Genomic DNA, 15,911 nt, shown 5'->3' on the forward strand with positions numbered 1-15,911 from the left:
ATCACGTCTTTTTCATCTCTATGATCCCTGCAGTGCCTATCACAGTCCCTTGTCCCTGTCATGTCATAAATTCTCCATAAATGTATTTCTGCTGACTAAGTGGGTGGCCAGCTAGGTGTGTGTGTGGGGCGGGGGGTGGATAGACGGATGGAAGCATTGGCATCATACTTATCTAGTTCTTCTGTCTTTGAAAATTTCTTTCAGCCTCTTTCTCTAACCACCTCATAAATGCTGAAGTTTCTCCCAATTCCACCCTTTACCCTTCCTTTTCTTACTCTTGGGCAAACTTTCCATAGATTTAATGACGACCTCCATGCTAGTAAGTCCTAAATTTATGTGTACAGCTTTGACCTTTATCCTGAACTCTGATCACATAAATCTACTACCTAGGAGATATCTTTTCTCGGTGTTTCAAAAGTATCTCATATTCCTCACTTCCAAAATACTACTCTGCATCTACTTCTAAGCTCATCCCATATCCCCTTAATGTAAATTGTGGACATCGGTCCAAAACTTTACTCACTATCCATCCCCAACCCCACATCCTACTCCCCTACCTGCTATTTCTTTTGTATTCCCTATCTCACTTGGTAGCTCCACCATCCACCAAGTTACTCACGCTGAAACCTTGGAGTTATCCTACACTTTTACTTTTCTATCGCCACAACCCATTTAAGCTCTGTTGATTTTACTTCCTAAATCTCTATCAAATCTATCCCACCTTCCCACGGCCCCTTAATATGGACCTTCAACATCATTCATGACCTGGGTTAGCACAGCAGCTTCCTAACCAGCCCTACACTGCTTCTGGCTGTTTACCTGCCACACATCCACCGGATAGATCTTTATAAAATGTGAATTGATCAAATTATTTCCTTACTTAAAATCTTTTAATAGTTTACCCATACCAATAATGTGAACTCTAAACTCCTTAGCGCAGCACATAAAGTACTTCATGTAACGTCCCACGCACACCCTGCATCTCAGTGTCATTCTGCACAATTCTCCTCTCTGGACTCTATACTACAAGAATACCAAACACATTGTACTTCTCCAAATATGCCTTTGCACTTACTGTTTTCTTGGCCTAGAATGCCCTTTCTTACCTTCTTTACCTGGTGAACTCCCATTAATCCTTCAAAGGCTTAATCATGGAAAGTTTTCCCTCTACAAATCTTTCCTCACTACCTTCTCTCCTAGATAGAGCCCATCTACTTTGTGCTATTTCAGTCCCTTGTGACTGCTGCTATTACGGCGTGTGTCATGCTCTTTTAATTACTTGCTTAGATGTCAGTCTCTCCTACTTGATCATGCTTTCCTTCAGGCATGGTCTGTAGCTTTTTCATCTTTCTCTCCCCAAAGCCTGGCACACCCATGCTATAAAAGCAAGAAGGGGAAAGTGAAGAAGGCTGAACGTTACCAGAAGGCACCTATTTGTATAGCGCATGTCAGCACTCTAGGGACTACGTTAAAGGCATTGCTTAATATAGATTCCATATGCTTAATCCAATCAATGTAAGAGAATTCCAACTTCATAAATGGTAACATACTCTTAAGCTGTGCAGGCAGACTCCTGCCCATGTATTTCTTTAATTAAAACTCTTTGCCTTGAGGCCTTTGGTGAGTCGTAGCAACAACTAAATAATCAAAATACACACAGCATGCTTTATTTCTTCCTATTCACCTAAACCAAGTTAATTAATTGACCAAAGTAACTGGTGAATTATTTTTTTAAAAACCTGATACTAAACCTTTAGCAATTTTGTCCCATTTTGCTCTGTGCAGTAAGACCCAGCCCTAGGAGGCTAGAAACATTTAGTTGCTGAAATTCCCCTGATAAACCCCTGACCAAAGCTCCATCACCAATCTAAGTACAATGAAAAGGCAGGGATGGGACTGTTGGGATGTTTATTACCTCTGCATTCTTTTTTAAAACACCAGGTTTATTCTGAGATAACAAATTAGACAAGGTGTAAGTAAAACCCGTTATTGTTGTACAGAGTTCATTTTTAAAGTAAAAGCTTATAATTTCTTCAAAATTATATCATGTTTAATCCTCATGCTGAACTGTGTGGAAATTGAAAGACTCCATTATTAATTTGCCACAGAATTAGGGCAATTACGAGGCTAATCTAATCATCCTGACCATGTTCATATTCAGTCCCAGTCACCACTGCCAAATTGTGTAATGGCGACTGAGCTCATTATTAATTGGATGGCCTGGCCTGAAATTAAATTGTAAAGCTCTGGTGTGACATGCAAAAAAAAAAAAAAAATGGAATCTCAGCTTAATAAAAAGAAAGTAAGTAAATACGTTCTGGGCAACTATGTCCTGTATTAGAACCCAGGATCCCTCATTGCTAAATCATTCTTTATTTGGTTCCTCCTAAGCATCACTTTTTTCATCTATAAAGCAGGAGTAGATATATGCAAACTTTCAAGATTTTCAACAAAATTATTGGTTGTAAGGACTTTCTAAACTATAAAGGGATATATACCCACATGTATGTGTGTTCGTGTGTGTGTGTTATATAAACAACTGTCCGAATTTATGCCATAAGATTAAAAGTAGTAATCTCAAAATGAAAGGGTTCTAGGTAGTGTTGACAGATAAACACAAGACACTCAATTAAATATGAATTTCAGATAAATGATAAATCATATTTTAGAATATCTTATGCAATATTAGAGATATGCTTATACTATAAAAATTATTCATTTTTTAAAACTTGCTAAAGCCTGAATTTTTATTTGCTAAACCAAATATAGTAATAGGTATTCTTTTTCTCTTTTTTTCCCCTTATTTATGTTTTTTAAAGTTTCTATAATATGTATAATACATGCAATGAGAAAAAACAAAAATGGGGATGTCTTGCTAACTGTTGAAGAGAGAAAGAAGCACACCAGTGCTGAAGTGATATGCTGCTGCTTCTTTGATTAGAAGTTTTGCTTCTCCAAACTATGGTCCAGGGATCAGCAGCAACAGCCTCACCGAGGTGCATGTTATAAACGCAGCAACTCAGATCTCACTCCCACCCTACTGAATCTCAATCTACGTTTTAACAAGATTCCCAGGAGAGTCCTATGAGAAATTCTGTTCTAGAGAGACCTCAAATAAAAGCTAAGTCTTCAAAATAATTAAATCTTTTAAAAGAAAAAAGAAATCCTTCAAACATAGTGGAAGGAGAATCAGAGGCTGAGCTGAGCAATTTAAACAGATGCAAGGAACATCGGTAGCAGAGGCCTCCAAGAGACATAGAGCTCTAGATCCTTTGCTCTGTCTGCTCATCCCTGGGCTGCCATGTACTGCCACACCGGTTGTCACTAGTGACTCCAGGAGTAGCCAGGCACAAAGGTAACTATGAGAATAGCACCCCTGGTGTTGTGCAGCAGAGCAACACCTCCCCCTGCCCTCATCTAGATTCACACTCACAGAGGCATGGGAATCAGTGAAGGAAGACTGATAAAAAAGTAAAAAATGTTTTTCTGATGTTGTTTTGGATGACACAGGTTTTTATTGAATTGTTGTAATTTGTTTAGTTTTTTTTTTTTTTTTTTGCAAGGGGCTGATGTGTATTTCTTGGGTTTGGGTTTGCTTTTTTCTGAAGTCACTTGAATCTATCAGTGCTAGCGAACATTCAGCTAAACTCGTGAGATCGATTTGATGAAATTACTACAATTACTACAATTCTTCTTTTAGCTAATACTCAGCAGTAATATTTAATAAAGGTGCACAATTTGGATTGATTATTGAAAATGTCTCCAATCTTTTACAATTAGCAACAAACTCTCTTTTGTGCCAGCAATTCTAGTCACACATCGGAAACATAGAGGCCTTGTGAAAAAGAAACATGAAGTCAAAGATCTGCCTTCTGAAGCACCCAGTTCATTTTTTTTTGATGAGCCAAAGCACAGGACAAATACATACAAGTGGCCATCCCCATATTCCCAGAGCTCTTCTGCTTTCTAGTCACATCGGCCCATTCCTCTCCCCTCCATTACCTTGCTGGGGGCTTCTGGGCACAGACCAGCATCCATGGGTTTTGTCGCTGCTACTGTTATTCATTCATTCATTATTTATTTATTATCTGTTTCTCTCACTAAAACACAAGTTCCATGAGAAAAGGAATTTTCATTTGGCCCATTTGATAGTATATTCGTAGTGCCTAGAAATGCCTGGCACTCAGGAGACACTCAACGAACATTTGCAGGAGGAATGAATAAAGACAGACTGTCCCCCAGCTTCCAATAAGTAGTGTTCTTTTTGATCACTGTTAATTTTAAATTTTTTTTTTGTTCTCTCATTGCAGACTCGGATTTTAGTCAAATATCTGTAGTATTGTTTCTTCATCCTGCACTAGGGTTTGTTGTGTGGCTCAAAGTAAAAACTTATGATAACTTCTGACACCACCTCAGTGTCTAAGTAAATTGCTTCTTCCTATAACGAATCTGTCTCTCCCTTTTATTAGCTGCAGTAATATTCTAATCACTCTGTGCTGTAGTTTCAAAGGAAGAAGGAGAGTTCTAGAAAACAGTTGTTTTTCTCTTCCTTACAGAAGCACTTGAAACTAAAGGTGCTGTAAAAGAAACCCTCAATAGTGCGTATGTGTGCACACACTCATACGCACACATGTACACACACGCCCATCGAACCTTTTTAATATTCTGTAGAGAGGTAAGGATATTTCTGGGAAGATATGGGAAGAAGAGCCCAGTGCAATCTCATAGAACTCCCAGGCCTGATTCATAGACAACACTTCAGCAGAATTGAAAATGGAACAGATCATGGGAAGGCAGAAAGGTTTCCAGAGATACGGGATGAGTGACAGGAAATACATCAATCAGCACACGTAACACTCAGGTAAGGTTGGAAACAATTGGTAGTTGTGCTCGGTTTCCCAATGGAATCTTAGGCAACTCAATTAACCTCTTTCTGCCACATTCTCCTCACCTGTAAATTGAGTACAACAACCTACCTAGTGGAGACTGCACAGGGATTTGCTAATAAACGTGAGTAGACAGCTATATGTAGGATACCTAATAATATTATGTTAATGAGCATAAAGTCACAGGGCTACAAGGGACTCAAGAGGTCAATTCAGTCCTTTCACATGGGACCACAATTAAACCATTCCAGCAGAATTAGATTCTAACCTTTTTTTTTTTTTTTTTCAGACAAAGTTTTGTTCTTGTTGCCCAGGCTGGAATGCAATGGCGTGATCTCAGCTCACTGCAATCTCTGCCCCCTGGGTTCAAGCAATTCTCCTGCCTCAGCCTCCCGAGTAGCTGGGATTACAGGCACATGCCACCACGTCCAGCTAATTTTTCTTATTTTTAGTAGAGATGGGGTTTCACCATGTTGGCCAGGCTGGTCTTGAACTCCAGAGTTCAAGGTGATCCACCTGCCTTGGCCTCCCAAAATGCTGGGATTACAGGCATGAGCCACCACGCCCAGTCAGATTCTAATCTTTTAAAAAGGTGACTGTATAAAGGGCTTCCCAGAAACCTTCCCTTTGTCAAGGATGTTTTCTAAATGTAAGATGCTCCAATCCTGAAGCATTAGTATGCTGCGCTTCTCTCCCTCTATGGAAAGGAGACTAGGAGCAGTACCACCTTGAACAGTTGGTCATATGAACTCTTTAGCCACTGGAATACAGTAGCATGACGGTTTATAGCACGGATACTGGATACCAGATTTCGGTTCCTACTGGATTCTACTCTGTGCTGGCTACATGACTTTGAGCACATCACAACCTCAACTTCCTCAATCCTCAGTTTCTGCTCCTACACAATAGTTGTCCTACTGATCCCATAAGGTTGGCACTGAGACTAAGTGAGCAAAATCAGTAAGGTACTTCTCACAGTGCCTGACTCATGGTGGGTATTGAATAAATAGTCATATTATTTTCTGGGCTAAAAAACCCTGGTCACTCTAATTTTTTAATTATTTACAATTCTAACTATTTCTGAACTCACTCCAAATTCCCGATTTTTGAATGTTTGATGTGGTGCTCAAAATTGTAAGAAGCACCTAACTGCGCTCAGTGATCTCGGAAGATGTCACTTTGATTTTTCATGGGAGCACTGTGCCAAAGGGAAAACCAGAATCATTAGGCTACAGTGAGGAATTTTCTGTGGGCTTTTCTAGCTTCTCTGCTTTCAGCCTATGTGCCACAAGAGCCAAGGGTCTCACTTAGCATCTCTCTGAATTCTTGGAAAGACTGGTGTTCCTGGAGGTCTAATTCCTCTGTGGTTTCCACTAAAAACCTCAGGGTGCACAGTTCAAGGCTGTGTAAAACTATGCAGACTAGTTTCACAGATTCCATCAAATCACAAATCACTTCTGTAACAATGCGGGAGACTGGGAGGAAGAGAGAAGTTATGCTTTCTGTTTCTATTTTATCCTTGTACTTTCCTCATATCAAGCAGGGCTAGGCACTATAATTATCTTCTTTAGGGGATATGGGTTTTGCCAGAAAGCAGAAGTGGCTGGAGGAAGCTTGTCTGGCAAACCTAAACCCACTGAAGAAAACGGAGAAGCAATTAAACAGAGGAGAAAAATGCTTTTTCCCGTCCCTTGCTCCCCAGCACCTCCCCTCCCACTGGAGTCTGTGGGGTCCTTAAGGAAAGAGCCACATCACCCTCCACTTTGGCACCTGGAAGTAACCAGACCACAGGAGAAGGCTGTGTGGCGTGTGCCTTGGGATGGCACTGGGACTCGGCAGCAACAAAGATGCCCATATTCCACAAGTGGTTATGAAAACAGCCATGGGAGTTTAAATGGCCACAGAGAGGTTGGGCAATGCATACATGGTAGAAACCAGGATGTCTGGAGAGTAGCGACCTTGCCCTCAATTTCTGGGCACGATGAAAATCCCCTGGAGTCTGTAGCCTCCCAGGGAGCAGGGGATTCCTCATCATGTTCCAGGACACCTGAGTATACGGAGGGAGGTTCGCACCTACAGGGCAGGAGGGCTTCACAATTTATCAGCAACTTCGACACTCCTCACCATCTTTGAGCCTGGCAAAAAGGCTACATATCAGCCTATTCTAACGCTGTGAATACAAACACTCAGAGAGGTTAAGTGTCTGGTCTTGGGTCTCTGCATTTCAATTCTGCATCCTTCCAACTGTGCCATATGACACCTTGTGTCTGAAATTTTTTTAACCTAGTCTTGAAACCCACATTTCCCTGTGAGGGTATATTGAAATGGAGGCCACTTCAGTCAGCAGACTTGTAGGATACAAAACTGAATTTGCAGCATGCTTACTGTTACATTACAAAGATAAACACGCAAAGCTATGAATATGAAAAAAGACTCAGATATCATAACAAAATGGAAAACACAATTGGGTTTAGGTAGTGTGTAGATTATAAAATTTTTAATGAACATATGTTTACAATGAAAAATATAAATTAATGATTTTTGTTTTAGGTAGCGTTAGAGTCAAACTATTCACCCAACAGCAAGGCAGCTACTTGTGGGAATAGAAAGGAAACTATACCCTTCCTTTTCATCTCCTCATAGATGGCCTGGCTATTGAGTCAAATTATTCCGGATGTCATCAATTCTCTATAGATGATATGCCAAGGCAAACAGCAGAAATCACTTCTAAATTTTGACAGAAGTCCAGATTTTGTCCTGAAGGGACCAATTCATATTCAGAGTAGCAAATTAGAAGAAATAATAAATGAAGTTCTACAATGAGCTCTGAGTCTTTTGTAACTACACATAGTGCTCCCTGAAAGAATTTCTGTCTGAGACTTCCACGAATGGAACTTTGGAAAAGGTAGAGTCAAAGGGATTAGCTCTTTACGATCATCTATGGTTCACAAAGGGAGAGAGGCTATTGATAGGGGCTACTCTTTTGCACATTGGTCTCCTGCTTTATTCACAAGCATCTTGGAACCATTCTAACATGAAACATAGATCTTCTTCTTGGCTTTGGTCCCACCTTACAGGATCTCTCAAGAGGTAAGCCCAGAGGCTACCTAACACTTTCTCAAATCATGCTTACCTTCACATATGCCAGTGCTCTCCAAGTAAAAATGGGCTCTACACTGGGCTAGACACTCGCCAGAGGGGATGCCCACCCCAGACAGTTGCTCCACTTGCAGTCCTTCCTCTGGCTTCTTACACCCAGTACAGTGAGAGGGCGCAGGACCCATACAAGCCAGGCAGGAGGAGTGACAGGCTGCAAATGGAAATAAAAGGCAGAAAATAATACAAGGATCAAATATATGTTGCAAATCTTTCATTAAATCAAACCCACTTAGAAAAGTTCAGCAAACGCAGCGTTTCAGCATATTATTTTTCTAATGTTCTATATAAAGCACAGAGTGATAATAATGTTTGTGAAAGGAACAGTGAGGGGTGGTGTTAACCAGTCACATCTTCCAGGTCCCATAAGGACTGTCGGGCTAGACAACAACAACAACAAACAAACAAACAAAACCAGAAAACTGGACAATATTAGCTTGGTTCTCCAGAGAAACACACTCACTAAATGACGATTTAACATTACACCCTTGGTTTTTATCGTAGCTTTTTAGAACCATTCATATGGAAGCCATTACTGTATCTTTTGCAAAAATGGTGGTTGTGTTATTACCTATGAGTCATCCATCACCCACTACATAGGGGTCCAGGCAACAAATTCCTCTTAGAATTTATCTGGGTTAAGGCTGCTTTTCTAGACAAGAAAGAGGCCCCTTTGAGCAGCAATGAATGTTTCATAATCCATCACCGTGTTTTGCTTACCCTGGCTACTGGTGAAAAGCAAAGCCAAATAAGGTGGTCAAACTATCTGGTGCCCACATTTGAATACAATTAACTCTCCTGTTCTTTAAAAGATTCTCTCAATTTTCTCTTCCAAAACAGTTGTTGCAGCTTTCCTACTTCAAATACGTTCTTCTTGTAACTATTCTCAAACTCTGTTCTAAGGATCCCAATGTACAAATAAATATACAGTGATTTCACTTAATTCTGATGTACAAATAAATATACACTGATTTCACTTAAAGTGTTTGTTCCCAATATTCTAGTTTCAAAATGCTTAAATGATATCGCCCTCCCAAGGAGCCCAAAGCCTTTATGGCAAACAGCTATTTAAGATTTTGCCATTTCACTCAGCCCAAAGGCATCGCTAGTGACTCTCAGTTTGCTCAGCAGTATCATTACCAAAAAGAAATTCTTCAGGGAAAAACAAAATGAAGTCTAAGAAAAACATTAGCAAAGGTAGGCGAGTAGAGAAAGGAGGCAAGAGTTCTATTTTGTTTTAATGTACAGGAAAGAAAATAACATTCCCCCTAAAAACAGCCAGAAAAAAAAAATCATAACCTTTTGAGTGTCTTCACAAATTTTCAAATGAATTTTTTTCGGATCAACCCTTCGCAAAACTATCGTAATGAAAAATGTTTATAATGTATGGATAGCCATAAAAGATACACTAGAAGAAAAGTTACACTGGAAAGTTATATTATTGAAAGAAGTAAATCTATGTTCTTGTGGGACAGCCTCTCAAGAATGATGGTGACACCAACAATACCTTTGCAGACCCCGTAGTCAGAGTAGAAGCCCTCTCCACAGTGGGGCAGACAGTGGCCTTGACGCAGAGCCTTGGGGGGGCTGCAGGCTGTACAGTGAGAGGCTGTGGGCCCAGAGCAGTTGGCACATGAGTTATGACAAACTGAGGAAGAAAGCGAGAGGGAGAACACCATGAGACAGGAGTGAATAAAGCGCCCACTTCCTGGCTGGGCTTCGCAAGCCTGGGACTTAGTCCCCTCTGGATGTCACACCAAACCAAGGGGAAAATGTGTTAGGAAGTAGTTACACTGTCTGAACTGCCCACATGGCCCTTTATCCACCATTTAACCATGCTCTACATATTGCTTATTAGCTACCCTTTATTTAGTGTTTGTATTAAGCACTTTCTACACATTGTCACTTTTAATTTTCCTAACAACATTATGAGGTAGTTATTACTAACTACATTTTATAGATGAGGAGACTGAGGTCTTGGAAGTTAAAAAATTTACCCACGATTTCAGGCTTTATTCATAGCAGGGCTGAGATTTAGCCCTAGGTCCGTCTGGACCTAAACCTCACACTGCCTAAATGGATTAGAGTGGAAAGGCTGTGGGTCGGAGTGTTGGAAGCACTGGCATTTTGACCAGTGTCTCCACCAATTCATCAATGCCCTCAGTCAAGCCTAGGTCTCTCCTGGCCTAGTTTTCTTGGTATGAGCACAGTGAAAGGTTGGACAAAATGATCATTTAAGATACTTCCAGCTTTAACATTCTAGGATTTGAAGTAACAATTACAGTAACGACTCTGACCACAACATATGACAATGTTAGTAATACATGTCCCCTGCTTTGGCTCTGGTGTTAACAGGGACATCTCTGACTCTAAGGGATAGGTGCTGGTGGCATGGCCTGGCTGAGCCTCTAGCAGGACTGGGGTCAGGAGTGAGATATGGGAAGAAGACTCTGCAGGACCATGGTCAGGAGCTGGGGGTGGTGGGTAGAGATGGGATGAGAACGCGGGGGCAGGACACAGAGGAAAGGTGCGAACACTGGGTGAGTAAAGATGTTGGCAGGCAAAGGGGAGGCTGCTAAGGAGAGATGTTGAGATGGGTCTAAACACCCTGCACTATAAGATAGTAGGTAAACATGAGGAAGTGGGCATATGTTTCAGAGAGGAGGGCAGATCAAGATGTTCCAGGCAATAAGAAGTTCTCAGAGTTATCTGTGAGGAAAGACACAAGTCAGGTATATATATAAGGTTGAAATTTATAAAGTCTCAAGTGGGTATGTTTCATAGTTTAGGCTGTATAAGTCTGAAAGGAACAATATATAAGCAGCACACAAAAACAAGTTTTCAATAGATACAGACTTTAGCTTTACTAGCTATCAAATTTGGTTTAACTTTTTAATTTTTGTGGTATGTTATAGTTGTCAATATATGACCTACATCATACATGTCATATAAGAAATGATTCTGTTACATCTGCAACCTAAGTTAGTGATGGTTTGCAAGTAAACAAGGACTGTATGTTAAAGATGTCTTGGGCATTTCAAAAGGACCAAATGAACTCTAATGATGATTAATATGCGCAAGTCCTTCATGAAAGCACTCTAGTCCCCCAGCATCCACCCATATCTCCCACTCTCATACCAAATACACATTGGCTCCATAATGAAAAAGCTATCCCTTTTAAAGTAATGCTTTCCCATCATACACTCAAGTTCCCAAATGAGCAGTATATAGCACCAAGTATAGTCAAACACGTACTCAATACTTTTTGAAGATGATAGTGGTGACCCATCTCTTACCTTTGCACCTGCCAATGGCATCAGCATAGTACCCACCAGGGCATTCAGACATGCATTTCCCATGATGTAGCACTGTCTTCTCAGTACAGGTAAGACACCTGGGGCTACTGGGCCCACAAGTCTCACAGGATTGGTCACAAGCTAAGGGGAAGGCAAAAAACCCATCAGAGAAAGGCAATACAGAGCAAAAGAAGCAGTGAAGTCTGTTCTTTACAATATCCACAATGGGTATCAATATCATAATCTCATTTTCTGGCTACTCAGCAGAATTCTGTTTCCTTGATTCCAACACTTCATCGGACTCTGTGCTTTTTGTTTTCACAGTTGAAAGAGAATTGAAGAATTATTCATGGACCTAAGCATAGCAAAGACTCTCAGGCACACCCACCAGTGTAACCAACTTAATATGAGGTTCGAAGTTAAAATGGCCTTAGAAGTGAGGTTGCCAGGTTTATCAAATAAAAATACCAGAAGCTCCATAAAATTTGAATTTCAGATAAATAATAAATGTTTTTAGCATAAATATGTACCAAATATTTTATCCTTTATTCTACGCTACTTGGAGACAGAATTTAGAAAGTCAAGATTCTACTAAGTAAGGTCATGCTACGAAAATTATGTTAAAATTGCTGAACTTCACACAGTCTTTCAGGATCTCATTCACTTATTTGTTTACCCCCTAAAACACCTGTTAAGGTCTGTGTCAGGTCTTATGCCAGGGGGTAGAAACACAAAAACCAAATCAACTAAGTTTTCACTTTAAGTAGCTTAGTAGTCTAATACAGGAAAAGAAATAGACAATATTGGAAATATCTAAAATATCACTCAGATCAATCTATATAGGCACAATGAAAATTTTTTTAAAAAAATGTGAGAGTGGGGGTAAGAGGTAGAAAAGTCAAGAAAGCATTCATGGAGGTGTGACCCTTGAGCATTGTCTTAGGAAGCAGTGGGACCACGTCAGGCTGATGGGAATGTACTCCAGGCTGAGGCCGCGAAGTAAGCCAAGTCTCAAAAACTGGGAGGAGACTAGGCTGCCCGGGAAAACAGCAGTTTCATTTGGCAGGAAAAGTGGGAAGGCCAGATTATAGAAACCTATGGCCTGACTCTGTTGTCTCAATTTTCATCCTAGGAAAGGCAATGAGTTTGAACCCCTGCAGTTCTAAACACAGTAGAAACATGGCTGTATTTGTGTCTAAGAAAGATCATTTTGGCCTCAGTTTGGAGGGTGAAGAGGAGAGTTAGAAGCCCTGCTGGAAGACCATGGCAATGAGCATGGAGCAAGATGATTAAGGGTTGAATTAGAACTGTGGAGGTGGTGAGAGATTTGAGAGCAGTGAAGAAAAAACCATCTCACATGGCTTCCAGGGGTCTATCTTGGGGGACAGGTGATGTTACTCACAGAGTACAGGAAGGAGAATAGGTGGGGGGAGTGCCATGAGCTCACTTTTGAACATGCACAATCCAGGGAGCAATGTGACTTACAGCTCTGGAGCTTGGGGGAGAGGTGTGGGGTCATCACATACAAGCAATTGTTGAAACTAAAAATTAGTTGAATGATTCAGGAAAACTATGCAGGATAAGACAGAAGTAGGCAAGGACCTGGGTAGCATCAGCATTTAAGAAAAGAAGAAGAAGAAAAAAAAAAAAAAACTAGTACAGCTGACCAAGAAGAAATGATCCAAAGATAAGGAAGAGAAAAAAGAGCATGGTGACTGGGAAACTAAGGGAGGAAAAAGGTTTGCAAAAGAAAGTCATGACAGGTGCAGAGAGGACAAATAACATCTGAAAAGTTTCACTACACCTAGGAACCAGGCTGTGGGTGTCCTGTGCCACACATTTCAGTGGAGTCATTAGACCAACTGAAAGTGAAGGCCATGATTATAAACTGTTCCTTTGAGGGACTCAGGCTGAGAACGGAAGGGGAGAGGGAAACAAATAATTGAAAGGGGAAAAGGTTATTTTGTCTTTCTTATATTATAAAAATTCAAGGCAGATATAGATCCTGGAAAGGATTTTTAAAAGAGAAGAGTTTGAATGATTGGTGAAAGCAGATCTAGGAGAAAAGGGGGTACATATGCAAAAGTGCAGTTGAGAGACTGGCTTTGAACAGAGCAGAGAAAGGTCTCTGTATGAAGGTGGAAGGAGGTGAGGGAGAGTGCAGTCACAGGCAAGTCTGTGACTTAATCTTTTCTACGCTGGTTGGCTAATATCTTTAAAAATAAACAAAGCAAAGCTTTCTGCTACAGAGAATCAATGCTTCAAAAATAGAGAACTGCTGAGATTTATTCTGTCTGTTCCCTTAATCCATCTACACCCTGCTAACCTCCTGAAAAATGTTTTGAGAACATAAGAAAAAAGACGCTAAATGATGGGGCCAAATGTTCCATCTCACATCCTGAAGAATTCAGCATCTGTCCACAGGCAAATGTGTAGAGTAAGAGAATGGGCTATGGCAATGGTCTTAATATCAAGGAAAAAGAAAATCACCCCTCAACTCAGGACTGGAAGAAATGAAAATTAATCTGAAAAGTGTTCTTCCCTCCCACATGCCACAAAAACTCCTGAGGTTTCTAATTCTAGAACTGACGTCTCAACAGAAGTGAGTAATCTGAAAGCTAAATGCAATTCCCTAGAAAGGAAAAATTGCAGCAATATTTAGAAATTAGAATTGACCAACAATAAAAGCATTGCACATCAAACATTTTAAGATACACCTAAAGTTATGCCTAGAGGGAAATTTGTAAATCTAAATAAAACTATTAGGAAGATGTAATTTCTCCCCAAACTAATCTATAACTTCAATGCTATATCAATAAAAATTCCACTTGAGTTTTCTTTCTTTCTTTATTTTTTTGAGACAGGGTCTCACTCTGTTACCCAAGCTGGAGTGCAGCAGCATGATCATGGCTCGCAGAAGCTTCAATCTCCCAGGCTCAAGTGATTCTCCTGCCTCAGCCTCCAGAGGAGCTAGGACTACATGCACACACTGCAACAACTGGCTAATTGTTTTTTTAATTTTTGGTAGAGACGAGGTCTCACTATGTTGCTCAGCCTGGTCTCAAACTCCTGAGTTCAAGCCATCCTCTTGCCTTGGCCTTTTAAAGTGCTGGGATTACAGGTGTGAGCCATCACACCCAGCCCCAGCTGAGTTTTCTTAAGAATTCAGTAAATGTACTCTAAAGTTTATGAATAGCTAAGTCAACTTTGAAAAGGAAAGGAAATTTTCCCAATCAGATATTGAGACATACTACAAAGCCATAGAAATTAATGAACAAAATAGTTTAATAGTGGTATAAGAACAGAAATTTAGACTATGGAAAGTTAGAAATTTCCATATCTTATAGCTCAGACAGAACTATGTATATATGGAAATTTAATATACAATAAAGAGAAATAAGGAAGGCCAGACTGAATGACTAAATAATGTTGGGAAAACCGAATCGTGAAATGGAAAAAAGTCAAATGGGACCCCTACTTAAACCCATATGTGTGTGTGTGTGTGTGTGTGTATATATATATATATATATATATATAGATATAGATATATATATATATATATAGACAACCTAAGTTAAGATAAAACATCAAATTAATAGAAGAAAATACAGAATAATTTACTTTTGAACCTTAGCAGAGAAGGTCTTATTAAAATTTCAAAAGAAAAACCTTGAAGCAAAAAAAATGAATTAAAGATTATTGTTTAACAAAGGCATTATATTCAAAGTTAAAAGACAACAGAGTGAGAAATTTGCATATTTAAAACTGAAAAAAGGCTACTATCTACAACATACAAGGAAACTCCATAAAATGAACTCCATAAAAGGAGACAAGGCCAATAGAACAATGAGAAAAGCACATTTAAAAAGTAACTTATAGAATAGGAAACTTCAAGACCAACAGGAGTTGAAGATATGCTCAAACTCATTAATCCTCAGAAATAGGCAAATTTAATGGGTTGACTCTTTATACTCTTGATCAGAAAAAATCAGAATCTTGATAATGCCAAGTGGCGGCAAGGATGTGGAGATAAGTGAACCCTCATACTTGGGAATGTAGATTGCACAGCCATTCTGGCAAGTAACCCGGCACTACTGGGTCAAATGAAGAATATGCAGAGGCAAAAAAAACCAGTCATTCTGCTTCTGGATATAAATCTCAGGAAACTCCCTCTAGAGCTTTACAAAGGAACACATTTGAGGCTGTTCCCTGGTGCTCTCTAGTGATACAGATGGAGAGAAAGGAGGGAGTCCATCACTGGGAGCATGGATGGGTAGTATGAGGGGGGCACACCAGGGAGCGCTACACAGCAGTGAGAAGTGAAGGGCTAGGGGCGAGAACAACATAGTACATCTTAAAAATGTACTCCTGAGTGAGAAAAGAAGGAAATAGCACGCAGTTTGTAACATCTCACTTAAGAAAATGAAATACACATGCACTCAAAATAAAAATACCCAGTTAGATAAGCTCATAAAAATAAAAATATATATATATATATTTTTTTTTAAGACGGAGTCTCGCTCTGTCGCCCGGGCTGGAGTGCAGTGGCCGGATCTCAGCTCACTGCAAGCTC

At 40.0% G+C, this 15,911-nt stretch overlaps 1 protein-coding gene across 2 annotated transcripts in view; it reads right to left on the minus strand.

The window, feature by feature from the left end:
• The window catches only part of FRAS1 (Fraser extracellular matrix complex subunit 1), a 452,974-nt gene that overhangs the window by 214,068 nt on the left and 222,995 nt on the right, over nucleotides 1-15,911 (minus strand). For both annotated transcript variants that reach the window (XM_023222483.3, XM_023222482.2), the window contains exons 16-18: nucleotides 11,339-11,479; nucleotides 9,550-9,690; nucleotides 8,020-8,196 (exon numbers count right to left, since the gene is read on the minus strand). In XM_023222483.3, coding sequence (XP_023078251.2) covers nucleotides 8,020-8,196; nucleotides 9,550-9,690; nucleotides 11,339-11,479 — 459 coding nt within the window. The remainder of the gene's footprint in view (nucleotides 1-8,019; nucleotides 8,197-9,549; nucleotides 9,691-11,338; nucleotides 11,480-15,911) is intronic.

The sequence above is a fragment of the Piliocolobus tephrosceles genome, chromosome 3 (assembly GCF_002776525.5).
Source record: "Piliocolobus tephrosceles isolate RC106 chromosome 3, ASM277652v3, whole genome shotgun sequence".
Lineage (NCBI taxonomy): Eukaryota > Metazoa > Chordata > Mammalia > Primates > Cercopithecidae > Piliocolobus > Piliocolobus tephrosceles.